Raw genomic sequence first — 20073 nt, forward strand, 5'->3', positions numbered from 1 at the left:
CATTGTAATGCATTGAGAAGTTCCTTTATAATACATGTGAAGCTTTGAATATAAACCATTTTCAAAGGCTTTGCATGACCGACATCGTTAATTATTATTATTATTATTATTATCATTTTAGGCACTTCTATATCTTGTAGACATTTTCTGATGTCATATCTCTAGATGAAAAGAACACATTTATGCTAAAAGTATGTGAACTGAAAGTTGAATGCTGTAGCACAATAATGTCAAATGGCATTGTCCCTTGGATCTTTCTTTGCGGTGGAGAGTTTTTTATGTGGTAGAGGTTGATTGGGTTATTCCTAAAAGTTTAGATAAGACAAAAGGTTAGGGAATGAGTTAGACTTTATTTCTTTTTATATTGATAATACTGAGTATAATATAAGGAAACACAATCACACAATCACTTATTTCCTATTCTACCTTAATTCCTATTTTAATATAATTCTTATTCTAACGCTCCTCCTCAAGCTGGTGTGAAGATATCTCTCATGTCAAGCTTGTTGAGAATGCCATGAAATGATTTGCTCCCTAGTCCCTTGGTGAGAACATCGGCTAGTTGGTCTCCAGTCTTCACAAATGGAATACATATGATACCACTAGTGAGTTTTTCCTTGATGAAGTGCCTATCAATCTCCACATGCTTAGTTCTATCATGTTGAACTGGATTATGAGCTATGTTGATTGCGGCTTTGTTGTCACAGTATAGTCGCATGGAGTCATTCAGATGGATTCCCAAGTCTCCCAACAATAGTTTTTTCCGTAGTAACTCACAGACACTTTAAGCCATAGCCCTGAATTCTGCCTCAACATTAGATCTATCAACCACACATTCTGTTTCTTACTTCGCCATGTGACTAGTTTGCCACCAACAAATGTGCAATATCCGAAAGTTGATTGTTTATCAGTGACGGATCCAGCCCAATCTGCATCAGTAAGTGCCTCCACATTGAGAGAGCCATGTTTTGAGAAATAGAGACTCTTTCCAGGAGAAGATTTCAGGTATCTCAAGATTTTCATAACGGCCTTTAAGTGGGAAGTTCTCGGAGCATGCATAAATTGACTCACCACATTCATGACAATGTCTGGACGTGAGTGGGATAAGTATATGAGCTTTTCCACTAGTCTCTGATATCTCCTCCTGTCCACAGGATCTCCCTCTTGATCTTCAATCAGTTTCTGACCCGGTTCTAGAGGTGTATCACATGGTCTACCTCCAAGCATTCCAGTTTCCTTTAACAAGTCAAGTACATACTTCCTCTGGCATATGAAGATGCCAGCCTTGGACCGAGCTACTTCAATGCCCAAAAAATACTTCAAATAACCTAAGTTTTTGATTTCAAACTCCTTGGCTAAGTATTCTTTCAAACGGGGAATCTCCTCAACATCATCTCCAGTCAAAACAACATCATCAATATAGACAATAAGAGCTGTGCTCTTACCATGTGAGGAGTATTTCACAAACAAGGTGTGATCAACATGACTTTGCTCGAACCCATATTTCAACATAATTTGAGCAAACCTTTCGAACCAAGCCTTAGGAGACTGCTTTAGCCCATAAAGTGACTTTCGGAGTTTGAAGTGGCCAATCCAAATTTGCAGCAAGAGAGAGTAAGATTCTTACAGAATTCTTCTTAGCAACCAGTGCGAATGTCTCCTAGTAATCCACCCCATAAGTCTGAGTGAAGCTCTTAGCAACCAGTCTTGCTTTGTACCGTTCTATGGACCCATCTGCTTTGTGTTTTACCGTGTACACCCACTTACACCCAATTGGATTTTTTTCTCAAGGTAACTCCACTGACTCCCAAGTACCACTCTTGCTGAGAGCTCTTATCTCTTCTATCATGGCATGCTTCCATTTAGGAATAGAGAGAGCATATTGAAAATTGGTAGGTAGACTCACAGAAGACACTTTGGACAGAAAAATTTTATATGATGTAAACAATAAATTGTAAACAATAAATTGATGTATATTATTGTTTGATGAATTGATTCCATTTCTGTCTATTACAAATGGTTCCTTATATAGATGTAGGTGTAGTGGATGGTGTGTAGTGGATGGTGATAGTGGTGTAGTGGGTTAGGTTTAGTGGAGTAGGTGAGGTGGTAGTGGTGTAGTGGGTTAGGTTTAGTGGAGTAGGTGAGGTGGTAGTGGTGGTAGGTGATGGTAAATTCTAACAGCCCCCCGCAAACTCAAGGAGGATAGAAACTAACCAACTTGAGTTTGAAGAGAGGAACAAAACAAGAAAATACATAAAAAAAGGATAGGAGACACTGTATGGTCGTGTCAGACCGTTGGTGAAGACACTGTATGGTGGTGTCATAACGTTGTAGAGGACACTGTATGGTGGTGTCATAACGTTGTAGATGACACTGTATGGGGGTGTCATACCGATGTAGAAGACAGTTTATGGGGTCATGTCGGACCGTTGTAGAAGACAGTTTATGGGGTCATGTCGGACCGTTGTAGCAGACAATGTTGTGACAGTTGTTGTGACAGTTTACGGAGTCTTGCTGGACCCTTGTAGAAACTAACCGGAATCAATGTCGGGACAGTTTACAGAGTCTTGTCGGACCCTTGTAGAAACTAACCGGAATCTATGTCGGGACAGTTTACAGAGTCTTGTCGGACCTATAAAAGAGCTAACCGGAATCAATGTCGGGACAGTTTACAGAGTCTTGTCGGACCCTTAAAAAGTCGCACCCTCAAAAGGTGTGCCCAATTTTTCAAAAGGCGTGCCATCAAAAGGCGTGCCCACTGCATCAAAAGACGAGCCATCAAAAGGTGTGCCGGACATGATGGCGAGGCACGTGAGTGCCTTGGTTGGCGTGCCCGTTTGTCGTCTGGCGGCAAGTGGCGCGCGATACGCGTGGCTGCCTCGGCTATTTAACCAAGACGAAGGCTGAGGCTGAGGCATACCATTCTGAAACCTCTGAAACCAACCCTTCTCTGAAAAACTCTGCCTCTTCGGAGAGAGAAACTGTGGAACACTTTGTAGCCCAGAAAAATGGCTTCGTCTTCCCGCGGGCTGCTCACCCTCTTTCCCGACCTCAACGAGTCAACGAGAGAGAGAACTGGTGCGGTGGCACTGGAAACTCAACCAAGCGCCCCGGAGTTTGCTCCGTTGAACTTTCCGATGCGGTCTGTGGAGCAAAGAATGGCAGTGCAGTCGGATGTGGAGGCCAATCAGTATACTTTGAAGGCATGTGTGGAAATGATGACGGCGGTCACAAACTTGTCGAACCGGCTGCAGAGTAGGACAAATGAGGTGCAGCATTTAAACGCCCAACTGGCTCTGCTCCAACGCATGTATAAGGATGCGCGAGCAGAGATAAGTGTGCTGAAAGCAGAAAATAAGGAGCTGAAGCGGAAGGCCACCGTGATGTTCCGATTTGGAGGGCCACCATATGCTGTAGTGGAGGAGCAGGGAGGAGGCAACTTGCTTGGTGGTCTAGGAAGCACGGAGGCAACACCGGCAAGGGCCGTCCAAGACGGAGGCAAGAAGAAGAGACCGGCTGCAGAGTAGAGAAGAAAAAAAAACTCGCCTGTGGATGTGGTTGTTTGGGTTTTTTTGTTTGGTTTTTTTCTTTTTTTATTTTATTTTTTTATTTTTTGTTTTGTTTTGTTTTGTTTTGTTTTGTTTTTTTTTTTTTTTTGTTGCGGTTGTGATGTAAAATTGGGATCAGGATTGAGCCCGGCATGAAAAAAAATGACAAGTTTGTGGAATGAAAACCGAGTTGGTGGTGAAGTGATTTTTTTGTTTTTTTTTTTTTGTTTTTGTTTTTTTTTTTGTGTGGTGAAAGGCAAAAATTGATTAAAAATAAATAAAGAAGTGGGAATAGGTTTAAAAGTGGACACTGCCAGTGGAAAACATAAGTGTATGGACTATTTGGTAGAAGAATACTAATAATAAAAAATAAAAAAGTGAGACCACTTGGGTAGGTTTTTTTTTTTTTTTTTTTTTTTAAACGTGATTGATTGAAAGCTGTGTGTGGCTGTCTGTCATGCATGTGTCAATGGTGTGGGTGTGGGTCTTTTTATTCTTTAAAAAGATATATGGCAGTGGAGTAACGTGGGTGCTTTGAGTAAAATATTATAAAAAACCATATATATATATATATATATTAAAATAAAAGAAAGTGCTTGAAGTGGAGCAGTGTGTGTGCTTGCAAGTTCCAACTTCTGCAATGCTTTGTAAGGCATACACTGGCTTGATTTGAAAGACAGAATGCAGTGGATGTAAATATTAAAAATAAAAAGAAAGGAAGAGAGAGGGTTTAAAGTGAGAGGATGTAGTGGTGTAGTCTATCTATCATCAGCAAGAGGAATAGCAAGAACACCATAAGAGAAGCTTCAAGCATGTGCCTGGCGAGGAAGAGGACTCCGGCGACGGTTTTGACGACGAGAGGGCCTGTGCCTTGCTTGAGGCGGTCCAACGCCATGATGACGAGCTTCCTGAGAGAGTCGATTGGACGGCTCTGGATCTAGGTGAGGTTGCCCTGTATCTTATGGAGGCAACAGCGGAACAACACCACCAGTAACAGCAGCAGTCTCCGATGGTGGCTTCCGATGGAATCAAATCGATCTCGCGAATACTAGTAGTAGACTGATACTTGGAACTACTACTACTTCTACTACTACTCTCTCCAACATGAAACTCCACTTCAACTTCCTTGCTCACCACCGAATCTGCAAACGAGTAATCTTCTTCTGGAAAATCAACTCCAGTGCTATCAGTTCTCGGAGTAGATCGAACCGATTCGACTAACGATTCGGCTTCAACAGGTCCAGTATGTGAAATCAGGATATTACGAAACTCGTCCTCGAGCCTAGCCATGGCGATCTGCATCGCACCATTGACCTTGTTCTGATCATCGGTCACGGTCACCGATTCCATCGATCGTTGAATCTCATCAACGGCTTGCAAGTATCGATCGATCTCTTGACGATCGGAATCGAAGATCATACGCTCTCTGGCTTCCTCCGACGCCGTGGAGTCCCACCGGAGGATGATTTTCTCGGCTGATTCGATTGCTCCGGCGGTGTTTTCCGGCGGCTCCATAGTCGGAAATTGGTTCGATGACTGTTGCTGGTGGTAATACATCTGCTGCTTAATCATCCATGACTGTTGTTGTTGTTGGTATTGAAGGTGGTTCTGCTGGTGTGGCTGAACTACGCTCGTTGCTGGTTGCATCATCGTGAAAACCCTAGCTTAGATGAGAGAGAGAAGGTATGTATAGAAAAACTCCAACGGGCAGCGAAGGCAAGGTTGCCGGCCGGCTGCCCGCCGGGGGAAAACAATATATAGGTCTAAATCTTATAGCTCTGATACCATGTAAACAATAAATTGATGTATATTATTGTTTGATGAATTGATTCCATTTCTGTCTATTACAAATGGTTCCTTATATAGATGTAGGTGCAGTGGATGGTGTGTAATGGATGGTGATAGTGGTGTAGTGGGTTAGGTTTAGTGGAGTAGGTGAGGTGGTAGTGGTGTAGTGGGTTAGGTTTAGTGGAGTAGGTGAGGTGGTAGTGGTGGTAGGTGATGGTAAATTCTAACATATGACGAAGACAAATTAGAATAAGAGATATGATTTGTAATAGGATACTGAGTACATAGCTTAACCCCCTTCCTATTAGCAATGGGAACATCAAGATTTGAAAAATCAGGAATAGGAGCACTAGAATCAGAATTACGTAGACTCTTAGGAGAAGGGGTTGACTCTGGACACTCATCCGGAGAAGAAGTTGTTGGCAGTAGAGGAAGGAAAGTAGTCTCTTGCATCCAGGTGACTTGCTGTCTGTCCTTGTCTCGGATATAAACTTTGCCTGTTTCTTTTTCTTTAACAACTGCTGGCTCACCATCCTCTATCTGTTCAACCACAGGCGGAAGTGGAACAAGAATCTCTTCACACCAAGGCTTCCCCTGAATGGATGATTGTGAGACTGAGGAGGTCGGAAAGTAAGGCTGAGACTCAAAGAAAGTGACATCCATGAAGAAACCATTTGCGAGTGGGAGGATGATAACACTTATAACCCTTTTTGGTGGCAGAATAACCCAGAAAAACACACTTAAGGGACCTAGGATCTAATTTACCACGAGTGGGTGAATGATTGTGGACAAAGTAAACACAGCCAAATGTCTTAGGAGAAATGGAGAACGCAGAAGAGGTAGACCTGAACAAAACTTGAAGAGGTGTTTGTTTTTGCAGGACTTGGGTAGGAAGACGATTAATCAAATAAGCGGCAGTGAGAACCGCTTCTCCCCAATAGGATCGAGGAACCCGCATCTCAAAGGATAGACAGCGGGCGACATCAAGGAGATAGCGATTTTTGCGTTCGGCAATACCATTATGCTGAGAGGTATTGGTGCAAGAAGTCGGTGAATAATGCCATGAGTGTGGCAAAGTAAGTGGCAATACTAGTGTCAATATATTTTCCCCCATTATCAGAACATAGAATTTGTACTACCGCCCCAAACTGAGTACAAATCATTTTATGGAAGTTTTGAAACAGAAAAAACACCTCACTTTTATCTTTCATCAGATAGACCCAAGTAGCCCTAGAACAATCATCTATGAAGGTGACAAACCATTTGTTACGAGTTAAAGACACAAAACGGGAGGGACCCCATACAACAGAATGGATCAAAGAAAAAGGAACTGAACTTTTATTAAGTGAAGGAGCAAAAGAGACTCTGTGTTGTTTTTCAAGTTGACAAGACTCACATTGAAAATCGGACACATTATTTTTCTCAAAAACAAAAGGAATAAATGCTTAAGTAATAAAAAGGAGGGGTGTCCTAAGCGACGGTGCCACAGTCAAATGTCTTCCTTGGTGGATGGTAACTGAATAGATGAATGAGCCAGCATGCCTGTTTGATTCAGAATGTAGAGCCCATGTTCCTCTCTACCATTGTAATCCTCTTCCCCGTGATAAGATCCTGAAAAAGACAATGATCAGGAAAAAACGTCACGCTACAATTTAAGTCAGGGGTAATATGACTCAAAGATAAAAGATTAACATTGAAATTGGGAACATGGAGGACAGAAGACAAAGGAAGGGAAGATGTGGCATAAGCAATACGCACTTTTTCCTAACTTGGGGTGGGGTTATACTCTGAAAATAAATTAGAGGAGCCAGACATATGGTCGGAAGCACCATAATCAATAATCCATGGTACATACGTATGAGATAGCAATGCACATGGGGATGAAGCCAAGTTGCCTGAATTGTCAAAGGAAGAAGAGAGTGCACTTGTAGTAGAAGGGGAGGCTCGATGGTCTAGCAAGTAGCGAAGAGCAATCTCAAAATCCGAGGTAGATAACCCCAAAACATTAGCAGCCGATGAGACAACTGGAGATGAAGGTGGTGGCTCAACAGTGTCGGAAAGATGAGCCCGTGCATTGGCCCCTCGGCCTCTCGACTGACCAGACTGACCCCCGCAAGTATCAGGACTGTTTCCTCGGCCACCAAAAGGGGTGCCATGCAGCTTCTAACAAGTTTCTCTGGTGTGGCGAGATTTACAATAATAGTCACAACAAAACTGATTCTTCTCAGAGGAGGGACGAGAACCATGAGGCACACCATCTCGAGGAGGGGAAACCAAGGCAGAACAATCACTAGTGACAGGAGGAAGCATAGCAGAGCGACGACTTTCCTCATTTTGTACAAAAGCAAAGGCTTCCTGGAGAGAGGGAAGAACATCCATGCCAAGGACTCGGCTCCGAACAGGATCATACTCTATATTCAGGCCTTCCAAGAACTTGAAGACCCGCTCTTGCGCTACAAATGTCCAGTAACAAGCAGAATCGGTGGGACATACAGGCTTGTAATCCTGAAAGTGATCAAGGTGCTTTCATCCATTGCTAAGGAAGATAAAATACTAGAGGATAGTCATCTCACCTTGCATCGACCTCTCAATGGAGCGACGTAACTCGAAAGCTTGTGAGAAGTTCCCTTTCCTAGAATAAGTTGTAGCTACGGCCTCCCAAATATCTTGGGCAGTGTCCATAGACAAGTAGCCCTCTCCAATCTTCGGAACCATAGAATGGATCAACCAACCCATAATTAGAGAATTGATGATCTCCCACTAGTCATAATGAGGGTCAGTAATACTGGTTGCCTGAACCCTCCCATCCACATATCCCGTCTTCCCTTAGCTCTTCAAAAAAATAGTCAGACACTGCGACCACGCGAGGAAATTCTGACCAATAAATAGAGATGTGATTTTTAAGGCCAGGGTTGAGGTTATCAGTCATAAGAGAAGGGATAATCGAACTCATGCCCTGAGATGGCTGAGAGGTAGTAGACTCACTAGTCAAATCTGTCATGGAGACTCTACTCACTAGTCCTCAATCACCTATGAAGCACGGGTACTCCAAAAATAGTGCCGTACGAGTACTGGGTACTTACCGGGTGTGGGTACGGGTACCGGTACGGCAAAAGAAGGTCCAGTACGTTTGGTTCATTCGGGTACGACATGGGTACGGCACAGGTACGCTATGGGTACGCCGTGGGTACGCCAGGGCCTCTTTTTTTTTTTTTTTTTTCTGCCCTTGCAGATCAGTAATTTTGATATTTCTCTGCTGTTCTGTCTGTCTGTATAAATTGTATAAACATATTAGCAAATGATTTTGATGTTTTTAAAAAGCAATTTGAACCAAAAAAAATAACAAGGCCTATAAAGGGTAGTTCTGTGTATGACTATGCATTATACTTTTGCTTCAGATCCTCTTAGAATTTCTTTATAAAATCTTTAATCATGACAAACTTTGAAGTTTATGCACAAAATATTAAAAATTGATACTGTATTAGTTGATTAGTAGTGGTTGGGAATGATGCAATTTTATGTATTATGCAAATTGCAATTGACAACCTGCCCCAATTGAGAATTTTTTTCCTTTTACTGTTGGCAATTAACTTTAAATCTTTCTTTAGTTTCCTGTTATTTCTTTGGTCGCACCCTATAAAAATAGCAAATTGATGAGCAAAAAGAAAGATTTTAAAAATAAATTATGATCACAAATTCACAGTGCATAACATGTCAAAGTGAGAGATTTCACAAATATTATTTTTAACGCTTAATGGTTTTAAATTATAGGAAAATGAGTAGTTCTTTTTTTAGTTTTGATATTTAATTTTAATTTGTAGGTTGGATCCTTTAATCATAATTATATTTCAAAAAAAAAAAAAAAATATCGACGTACCGCAGTTGTACCCGTATCGTACTTTTTTTTAGTTTTGCCGAATCGGCGTACCCGCACTCGTACCCGTACCATACTCGTACCCGCACCCGTGCTTCCTTGTCAATCACAAAGCCAATCACAAATCCGAGAGATGACAGTGGAGGAATCAGGACAAAAAGAACTATAAAAACATAAAGAATTTAAAAAGCTAGATTTTTTAAAATTTTATTTATTTATTTATTTATTTTTCTTCTGGTTGTGTTTTAAAAAAAATTAAAAGAGAAGGAAAGGGTGTTGACTTACCCAACCCAGACAGACAATCCAACCAAGACAGACAAAGACGAAGGCAGACGAAAACTCAGAGATGCCGATCGGAGTCACGTATACCAAAGACGCTGTCGACAAGGACCATGAAGGCCAAGGGGCTGCCGACAAGCCCCTAGACAGTTAGAGAAGCTGCCGATTAAGCCTAATAAGCTGTTGGGGAGCCCAGGTGAACTGTCAAAGGTTTGGGCAAGGCTGGCGGAGGTGCGGTTTGGGTTGTCAGAGGGTTGATGGTGGCTATCTGAGGGTCTACAGTGGCTGTCGGGTCTCCTGGACTCAAGACAGGACTGCCGATAGAGGTAAGGAGGGATGAGCTAGGGTTGTGGCTCTGATACCATGAAAGTTTAGAGAAGACAAAAGGTTAGGGAATGAGTTAGACTCTATTCCCTTTTATATTGATAATATTGAGTATAATATAAGGAAACACAATCACACAATCACTTATTTCCTATTCTACCTTAATTCCTATTCTAATATAATTCCTATTCTAACAATTCCATCCTCTTCTGATCATTTGCTTTGCATTGACTTCAAAGGTTTTGGATCAAATGGCAAGGTATGGGCTTTTTGGAGATGTATGGTTTGTGCAGTTCTTTGGGTTTTATGGCTAGAAGGAATGCTAGAATTTTGTAGGGCAAAGAAGATCTTGAAAGTATTTGGGAAGGGATTTGTTTTTTGGCCTCTTTTTGGGTGTCATGAGAAAGAATGGCACTAAACTCCAATGTGTTGTAATCTCACACAATGGAGCTGCCACTTAAACCTGTTGGAATATCTTCCAAGTGCATCCTATGAATGAACAACCATTCAACGAAAGGACCATACTGGAATCACCCAATTAACTAGAAAAAAATTGAAGAGCAACCTTCTTTAGCTCTTTGCAAGCTGTCAATAAAGAAAATTTTCCCACTTGGTGTCATATGTGCAAGTAAGTGGCGGTCCTAGATAGATGTGGCTGTTGGTTTTGATGTTTTTTGGAGTTTGTTGGGTTTTTCCTGAAATGGTGGCAGCTGTGTTGAAGAGTTGGAGTGGGGATTTGTTAATATATTTTATGTTAGTGTATATTAATGTATGCTTACTTTATGCTTACTTTAGTGCTAGTGCTGTTAGCCTTTCGGCTGTATGTAATAATAGTGTTTCGGCCACTCTCAGTCCCTCTCCTATATAAGGAGCCCCTCACCATTTGTAATATACACCATTCAATACATCAATATATACATAATTTATTCTCTCCCTTTCTCTATACAGTTATTCTAACATGGTATCAGAGCTAGGTTAAGAACCTAGTAATTCTACTTCACCGGCGGGCGGCAGTCTCGCCTTGGCCGCCCGCCGGACCTCTACACATACCTTGACTCCGCTGCCACTAAACCCAATTCAACATTCACCTTCAAGATCAGAGCATCATCACCATCATCCATCGTGGTCACCTCCACCAACACACATGGGCTAAGACCAAGGCCTCTCTCTCTCTGTCTTTTCTGCAGAAAGGGCCGACCCGTCGGAATCTCGCATTTTCGAAGCCGTGCAAGTCGTTCACTCTATTCAATGGCTGATGAAGCCACTACCTCCTTCTGGTTTGCCACCCATTGCTTAGCAACCAAACCAGCCTTCAATATCTCTGTTACCAGAAATGCATTCTTGGGTTGATCCGAGTGCATCGGCCAGGCCGCTATCGGCACTCCCGGGGTGTTGCTCTCCAGGCATGAATTCCATCTACAGTGACTCATGAACCAGCCTGTCGATGGTGCTTTTAGCTCTCTTGACATCGCCTGCGAAATCTCCTTACTGACATCTCTCTCCTGGGGCTTCTGAAACAAGCGTTTAGGCTCAAAAGAATGTGAGACAGAACACTGGAGTTCCATGAGATGACACTGCTGAAGAGGTATGTGCTACGGTTGTTCATATCATTAAGGTACATTACAGCCAATGTCGTAGACAGGAACAATGGTCGGATTGTTGCAACTTCATCAACAGTTGAACATGCTGTCAAGAGCACACTGGAGTGTGGTCGGACTTGCAATGCCAAGTCAGCAGCGGTTGTGGGAGAGGTGTTGGCAACGCGGCTAAAGGTGGAGGGTCTTGAGCAGGGACAGGGAAGAGGGATCCACGTCGATGTTAACAAAGAGATCGAGAAGAAAGGTTTCAAGAACCGTACTAAGATCTTTGCCATCGTGAATGCCCTCAAGAGCAATGGTGTCAAACTCATTCTTGATGATGACGACGACAATAGTACTCCACGGCGGCCAAGTTACTGATGAAGCCGTTCGTTTAATTTCATTTGATGCGTGTAATCACTCTCTCTATGTGCCTGAGACTATCCAAAGAACACGTGGTGTCCACCTCAACAAACTCCACTCATTCCCTTCGTCAAACAAGTGGTCTAAGAAAAAGTGCGATCAAGAACCTGCCGACACCAACAGGAAGCATGGGAGCCTCACCATATCTCTAGCAACTTTTTACTTATTTTATAATAATAATAATAATTATTATTATTTTCTCTCCTCTTTTTTGGCAGTTTGAAAACATACTTTTCACTCTCTCTCTCTCTCCACTCAAGGACACCCACCATTTTGTCAACTTTCCAACCTATCTTCCTTCACCTTTTGCACCCCACTCACCGACTCCCTCACCACCAAAAAAAAAAAAAGAATACCTTTATTTATTTATCTTATCTTTCTTGTGTTCCATTTTTCACAAAAAAAAAAAAAAAAAAACTCTTGCTGATTCACATTACCCCCACTTTCCTTTTATTTATTTTATTTTATCTTCCTTTTTTTCGTAATCAAAAAAAAAAAAAAAAAAAAAAAAAAAAAATCCATTCACAACCAACTCGGTTTTCATTCCACAAACTTGTCATTTTTTTCATGCCGGGATCAACCCCGATCACAATTTTACACCACAACCAAAAAAAAAAAAAAAAAAAAAAAATACAAAACAAACAAACAAACAAAAAAAATCTCATCCCAAACACCGGCCTTACTTTTTTGCCTCTTCCACTATTCTCTTCTTCTTACTTTTCTCTTGGGTGTCCCGTGACAGCCCGGTCTCAGTACTTCCTAATCCACTGAACACGTTCACTCCCCCCTGCTCCTCCACTGCAGCATATGGCGGACCTCCAAATCGGAACATCACGGTGGCCTTCCGCTTCAGCTCCTTGTTTTCCGCCTTTAGTACACATATTTCTGCTCGCGCATCCTTATACATTCGCTGGAGCAGAGCCAGTTGGGCGTTTAACTGCTGCACCTCATTTGTCCTACTCTGAAGCCGGTGCGACAAGTTTGTGACTGCAGTCATGGTCTCCACACATGACTTCAATGTATACTGATTGGCCTCAATATCCGATTGCGCTGCCATTATTTGCTCCACAGACCGTATAGGAAAGGTCAACGGAGCAAAACCAGGGGCGCTTGGTTGCGGTTCAAGGGCCACCGCACCGGTTATCTCTCTTATGGACTCGTTGAGGTCGGGAAAGAGAGTGAGCAGACCACGGGAAGAAGAGGCCATGTTCTGGGTAGCTGAACGGGAAGAAGAGGCCATGTTATGGGTTGCTAAGTGTTTCAGATGTTACAGAGTGTTTCAGGGTTTGCAGCTCTTAGAGAAAAGCTCTCAGAGAACGAAGAGGTTTCAACTGGTTTGTTCTGCTTCCAAGCCTCAGGCTTCGCTTTGGTTTATATAGACAATGCCGAAGCGGTCGACACGACACTCTGTCGGTCACGTGCATCGCCGCGTGTCCGGCACCCCTTTTGATGGCTCGCCGCTCGACGATTTCTGTTGGGCACGCCTTTTGATGGCACGCCTTTTGATAGATTGGGCACGACTTTTGAGGATGCGATATATATATCTATATATATATATATCTCTCTTTTGGGCTCCCACGGTCTGACACGACCGCACAGTGTCTGCTACATCGGTCCGGCATGACCCCATAAACTGTCCCGACATTGATTCCGGTTAGCTTTTACAACGGTCCGGCATGACCCCATAAACTATCCCGACATTGATTCCGGTTAGCTTTTACAACGGTCCGGCATGACCCCATAAACTGTCCCGACATTGATTCCGGTTAACTTCTACATCAGTCGGGCATGACCTCGTAAACTGTCCAGACATTATCTGCTACAACGGTCCGACACGACCATACAGTGTCTTCTCCAACGGTGTGACACGACCATACCGTGTCTTCAACAACGATTTGACACAACCATACAGTGTCTCCTATCCTATTTTATTTTATTTATCAGTTTATTTTCCTGTTTGTTACTCTCTCCAAACTCAAGTTGGTTTATGTTTCTCCTCCTTGAGTTTGAGGGGGGCTGTTAATATATTTTATGTTAGTGTATATTAATGTATGCTTACTTTATGCTTACTTTAGTGCTAGTGCTGTTAGCCTTTCGGCTGTATGTAATAATAGTGTTTCGGCCACTCTCAGTCCCTCTCCTATATAAGGAGCCCCTCATCATTTGTAATATACACCATTCAATACATCAATATATACATAATTTATTCTCTCCCTTTCTCTATACAGTTATTCTAACAGGATTCATGTTAAATCAAAATACGAAGGGCTGGAATGGTGCTCCTCTCTGTTTGATGTTATGTACATGGGGACAAAGGAATAGGCAATCCTTTGAAGAGAAGGAGGATTTTTTTGTTCTAGTGTAGTAGGCTTTGAATTTTTTGTTTTCTGGGGTGAAAGGAAGGGTGGATCTCACCTTGCTATTTTGGATTTTGTGAATAGTCAAGAGTACAACTGTAGAGGCCTTTGCTTTGTATATTCTAGTGTACACCCTTGATGCCTAATACAATTCAAGGATCCCCCCATCCTCTCTTTTCTAGAATATGAATGGTTATGATGGCCCTAAAGCAACAGATGTGAAAGCATACATTTGTGTTTTATCGTATTTTATGTTCTAACAGATTTTGCAGTATGCTTTTTTGCATATGACCATCTAGGGGAGCGGAAAATGGAAATTTTGTGATTTCAATTATTTTTGGAATTTTATTATTATATTTCTTATGTTAATTCTAATACTGTCTTGCATTTCATGTTTTTTCTTGTCATGTTTTTTTCATCAGGACGGATACGATGCCTGGCTGCATTGGCTCGTTGGGAAGAGCTTAATAACCTGTGCAAAGAATTTTGGACCTCAGCTGAGCCAGCTGCTCAACTGGAAATGGCTCCACTGGTTTGTTTTTACATTAGATTTGAGTGGCTGTTAAATATATTCTTACTGGTTTTACTAAAGTATCTTATGCGTTTGTACCAGGCTGCTAGTGCTGCATGGAACATGGGAGAATGGGATCAGATGGCAGAGTATGTATCTCGACTGGATGATGGTGATGAAACCAAACTACGGGTTTTGGGCAACACTAGTGCTACTGGTGATGGAAGTAGTAATGGTGCATTTTTTAGGGCTGTTTTATTAGTTCGTAAGGGGAAGGTGCTCTATTTGATCTTAGTTTGACTATTGTTGTTATTGATCTTAGTTTGGTCTATTTATTACTTATCAGTCTGGTATAATGTCTTCAGTATGGTGAAGCACGTAAATTTGTTGAGAGAGCAAGGGAATGTTTAGCTACTGAGCTTGCTGCTTTGGTTAGTTTCTTATTCCTTCTCATATGTTTGCATTCTGTCTTTCTATTATTCTTAAGTAGACCTTTTTTGTATAAGTTTCTTGGTTGTTGAACATTTTATCCTTGTAAAAATATTAATTTCTGGTCATTGACCTCAGAATTGATTGATTGCATTGAAAAGTAAAAATGATGATATCTAGGTTTTTGAGTGATGTATGTAGCTAATGGATGTATTAGATCATGGGGTCCCATTATTTGTTTTGATTCTAAAGTAGAAAGATAGGTAATTTTATCCTTTTTAAGGCATATCAAGATTACGACAATGGTTTTTACTATTTTTTTTAACCAAACATACAAGGTATCGGCTTAATTGGATACATTCAAACCATTATTCAAGATTGTTCTACTCTTTCTCTGTGAGCATTATTGAGAATTTAATAAAACATGATTAAATTGATATGCTGACATCATCAATGTAGATGACTTTAGATGCACATTTCAGTGGTGTTTGATAAAATTGAAACTGAATACTAAAAATTAAGTACTGAAAGCTTAAAGCTGAATTTTTTAAACTGAAAAGTTCTTTGATAAAAATTTAAGTGTTGAATTAAAACAAGTTATAATATTAAATTTGAAAATTATTATTTTTAAATTTTATATTGTGATAGTGAGTTGATGATGGTGGTGATGGAGGCAACAATGGTGCCTATAACGCTAATGACAATGGTGGTATCAATCGTCAAAATATGGCCTAACATTGCTGTCCACACAAAGAAAGTGACTTTGGACAGACAACCCACCACCCAAACATTCTTCCATGGAAATGTCACCCCAGCCCCACCCGTAAGCCCATGGTAAAAAGAAGATACAGAAAATACCCCTTTGGACTTCTGGCACTCCCACCTAAGAGTATCCTCACCCACCCCTCCAAACTTAAGCCCATACAAAAAGCCCAGCAAATCCAACAACTGACCTACCTCCCAATCTTGCACTTCCCGACGCAACTCAACTTGCCACCATTTTTTTTATTATTTATAGTTGTTAATCGATGGCTCCTGATATATTTTCCTATGCTGACATTTTGGGATTATTTTTGTGCCATTGAAATGCACAGCAAACAGTAGTGCACAAAGAATGTTTTTAAAGCCCTTAGGTTAGAATGGGAAATTTAAGTTGTCTATTTGTTTGGTTATACTGACAATTTGATAGTTGAGGGGGGCAAAGTGTAACTTAAAGTGCCCCAAATCTGAGACAACTGTGGTTTTTGCAATATACCCCTTACAATGTGAGTGTGTAAAATGAGAGGGGTACTTGTAAAACTTTGTTGACATAGGAGTGAGAGATTTTCCTGGACTCCTGCCATTGATTTGACATTTGAAAAAGGGACATTGATATTGGCTGAGATTGAGACCTCAGAATGTAGACTTGTTCATGATTAATATTGATCTCGTTTTGGCTGTCATTTATAAGTTTTTTCAAATTGTAAGAATTTCGGTTAAGTTTCAGAAAATGTACATTAGCAATGACTTGGAATCAGATCTCAAACATGGAAGAATGAATCTTCTGCTATAACTCACATGCACTATGCTGGAGGTTTTCTCTACATCAGCTATTGAAGCATCAAGCAAATATTTACTAGTTTAGTGCATGGTGCTAGTGTAATTTTAAATTTTAGTTATGGGTAAAGTTTTGTAAGTGAAACTAATATTGAACATGATATTTTAAAACTTTTTCTTGATAGCCTTTGAATACTAAGTAGTTCGTGTTATAGTGTTTTGTACCTATTACCCCAATATAAGCTGAAATGGTATTAGGATGTATTACAGGAAGGACAGGAGATCCTTCACCGAGACAAAGCATGCTAATTTTGAGAACAGGGCGCCCCCCCGCGGGGGGGGGGGGGGGGGGGGGGGGGCTGTTTAAATTTGTGGAAGACCTAAATGATGTATGCTCTAAAATTTTGTAGAAGGCTGGGTGCAAATTTGTGGCAGTATGCTTGTTGAACTGTTTGTTTTAATCTGAGTATCTGCTTATCCCACCTGTGCTTCTTGTTTAGTTTGCTGAGAAATCGGGGCAATGTAGAGAATTCAATTGTGCAATAATATATGATGTGTCAATCTTTAGTATTTTTGTTCTTCAGGTTCTAGAGAGCTATGATCGTGCATACAGCAATATGGTTCGTGTTCAACAGCTGTCAGAATTAGAGGAGGTTTGCTCTATTTATTTTCTGAATACACTTTTCTTTTTAGCAAGTATGCTCCACTCGGATCACAATGGAGAAAATTTGTGTTTCAACAGGTCATTGATTACTGTACTCTTCCTGTGGGAAACACTGTCGCTGACGGGCGACGTGCACTCATACGTAATATGTGGAATGAGCGCATACAAGGTGCAAAACGAAATGTAGAGGTAAATATGCTTCTGATCTTTACTCTGTTCAAAGCACCAATGCATAAGTACACATTGAAAAAGCAATAATAGAGGGAGAACCACATGTGCACATGGTTTAAGTGGACAAAGAAGCTGGACACCCATCTGTTGATTTAGTGGGATTTAATTTGCATTTTGTACATAGCTTTCACTCTTGTAGTCAGGTCTAATGGGTGATATGAAAATTTGCTTTGACAATATGGTGCTAAAAAAACTAAAATTGTATATAGCTAGTGAGTTTGAATAAGAATGTATGACTAAAACCATGTGCTTTGTAAGAGCTGTCGTATCTTTAGTGTTTCTTCACAATTTTTTTTATTGAATTTTAGCTGTCTATGCTTCATGTGTGGGATTCTTATGTTTGTGCCATCATAATAATTGACATCTTGAAAGCACAGGTTTGGCAAGCACTTTTGGCAGTTAGGGCACTTGTACTGCCACCTAAAGAAGACATTGATACTTGGATTAAGTTTGCTTCTCTTTGCCAAAAAAGTGGCCGAATTAGTCAGGCTAAATCTACATTAATTAAACTTCTACGGGTCAGTCTTTGAAAACTAATGTGGATGCTCTTTCGGTGTTCAGTTTACTTTTCTGCCTGTGTGACTGTTGACTTTGCTCTTTATCATTCAGTTTGACCCTGAAACATGCCTTGAAAATATACGGTATCATGGTCCTCCGCAAGTGATGCTAGCATACTTAAAATACCAATGGTCACTTGGAGAGGACCATAAGCGCAGGGAAGCCTTCGCTAAACTGCAGGTATGCTATGATTTTTTCCATTTAGGTTTGCATCACTGTTTCTTATTGGAAATAATGAATACTTGAAAGTGTGTATTTATCCTAGTATTTTTCAGTATTGATGTGCTTTATTATAATAATTCCTTCCTCCTACTTTGTTGTATGCTGCAGGATCTAGCCATAGAGATTTCAACCTCACCTAACATTGAACCAGTTACATCAACTGGTTTATTGGGTGTGTCAAATGTTCCGCTTATTGCCCAAGTATATCTCGAACTTGGAACTTGGCAGTGGGCACTTTCTCCTTTACTGGATGATGATTCTATAGAAGGCAATCATCTTGATGAATTTTCTTTGTTCTTTTCCATCTCTTCTCTTCAGCCGATGATTTTTCCTCGTGTGACTATCTTTGTGATCATTAATTTGCAATCTTTGCAGAAATCTTGAATGCATTCAGAAATGCCACTCACTACGCATCAAAGTGGGCAGAAGCATGGCATTCATGGGCTCTATTTAATACTGCAGTGATGTCTATTTATACTGTAAGAGGTTTTCCTACTATTGCAGCACAGTTTGTTGTTGCGGCAGTCACTGGATACTTTCACTCCATAGCATGTGCTGCTAATGCAAAGGGTGTGGATGACAGTTTACAGGTAACCATGTCCCTTGATCTACATGTTCAATGCGATATAAAAGTCATCCTAGTTGTGTGGACTACTAGTTATAAACTCATCACATTATGCATCGGCTGAGTCCATTTTCCTTTGTTTCTCTGTGAGAAATCCAAGTCATCTTCTTGCACTTTTTCCTCTTAAACTCCTCACATTTTCCATTGGCTGAGTCCATTTTCCTTTGTTTCTCTGTGAGAAATCCAAGTCATCTTCTTGCACTTTTTCCCCTTCTATCAAGTATCCACTGGAGTTTGTTTGTGTTACTGCCTTCAGGTGCATTTGTGGATAAGAGTAGATGCAGAGGTTGAGAATCTGTAAGATGGAAGGCATAACCTTAATTAGCAGTAGCATGTCACAGCCAAATTCTGGCCTCTCTACTTTTGTAGGGTTGCACTCGTAAAGTTTATGACCTGGGACGAGACAAATACAATGCACTTCTTCTCCAGCAACTTGTGTTTTATTCGATGAAATATGGTTGACACTATATCATTCATCTCACTCTACTGCATTGATCACTAACCAATTTCATTAAATGAGAACTCTTTTAAATCAAGTAGGAGGTTATGCATCTGTAGATACTATATCCATTTGAACAAAATATATGGGGGGGTCTTGATTTTGAAGTCAATTGACCCTGGCAAACCTCAGGTTACTTCTTGCAAACACATAAATATGTTCATGTATATTAATTTAATTGATATGGACATACACAACACATACTTTTCAAGGTGCATCTCTCTACTTCTCAGAGATCCATTGAATTCTGTCTTGAATCACAACTGACATGTGAATTACATCTGGAGCATGTTCTGTTTATTTAGTTCATTAAGTACAATCCTCTTATTTTAATTGACCTTTCTCCTTTTGTTCTTTTGGGTTTCAGGATATACTTCGTCTTCTCACATTGTGGTTCAACCATGGAGCTACAGCAGAGGTTCAAATGGCATTGCAAAAGGGATTTGAACATGTTAATATCAACACTTGGTTGGCTGTTTTGCCTCAGATAATTGCTAGGATACATTCAAACAACCATGCTGTGAGAGAACTTATACAATCACTTTTAGTGCGAATTGGCCAGAGCCATCCACAGGTTTGTCATTTTTCCTCAATTCATAATTTCAGAATCATAATATTCTTGTGT

The 20073-nt window shown here is 40.8% G+C and overlaps 1 protein-coding gene across 2 annotated transcripts in view; it reads left to right on the forward strand.

Annotated features, from left to right (window-relative positions):
- The window catches only part of LOC114265111 (serine/threonine-protein kinase TOR), a 63258-nt gene that overhangs the window by 30175 nt on the left and 13010 nt on the right, over window positions 1-20073 (forward strand). For both annotated transcript variants that reach the window (XM_028205853.2, XM_028205854.2), the window contains exons 33-42: window positions 14596-14705; window positions 14787-14960; window positions 15050-15115; window positions 17234-17302; window positions 17392-17502; window positions 17922-18062; window positions 18154-18282; window positions 18433-18592; window positions 18700-18914; window positions 19816-20022. In XM_028205853.2, coding sequence (XP_028061654.2) covers window positions 14596-14705; window positions 14787-14960; window positions 15050-15115; window positions 17234-17302; window positions 17392-17502; window positions 17922-18062; window positions 18154-18282; window positions 18433-18592; window positions 18700-18914; window positions 19816-20022 — 1382 coding nt within the window. The remainder of the gene's footprint in view (window positions 1-14595; window positions 14706-14786; window positions 14961-15049; window positions 15116-17233; window positions 17303-17391; window positions 17503-17921; window positions 18063-18153; window positions 18283-18432; window positions 18593-18699; window positions 18915-19815; window positions 20023-20073) is intronic.

The sequence above is a fragment of the Camellia sinensis genome, chromosome 12 (genome assembly GCF_055761805.1).
Source record: "Camellia sinensis isolate YWXY chromosome 12, ASM5576180v1, whole genome shotgun sequence".
Classification (NCBI taxonomy): Eukaryota; Viridiplantae; Streptophyta; class Magnoliopsida; order Ericales; family Theaceae; genus Camellia; species Camellia sinensis.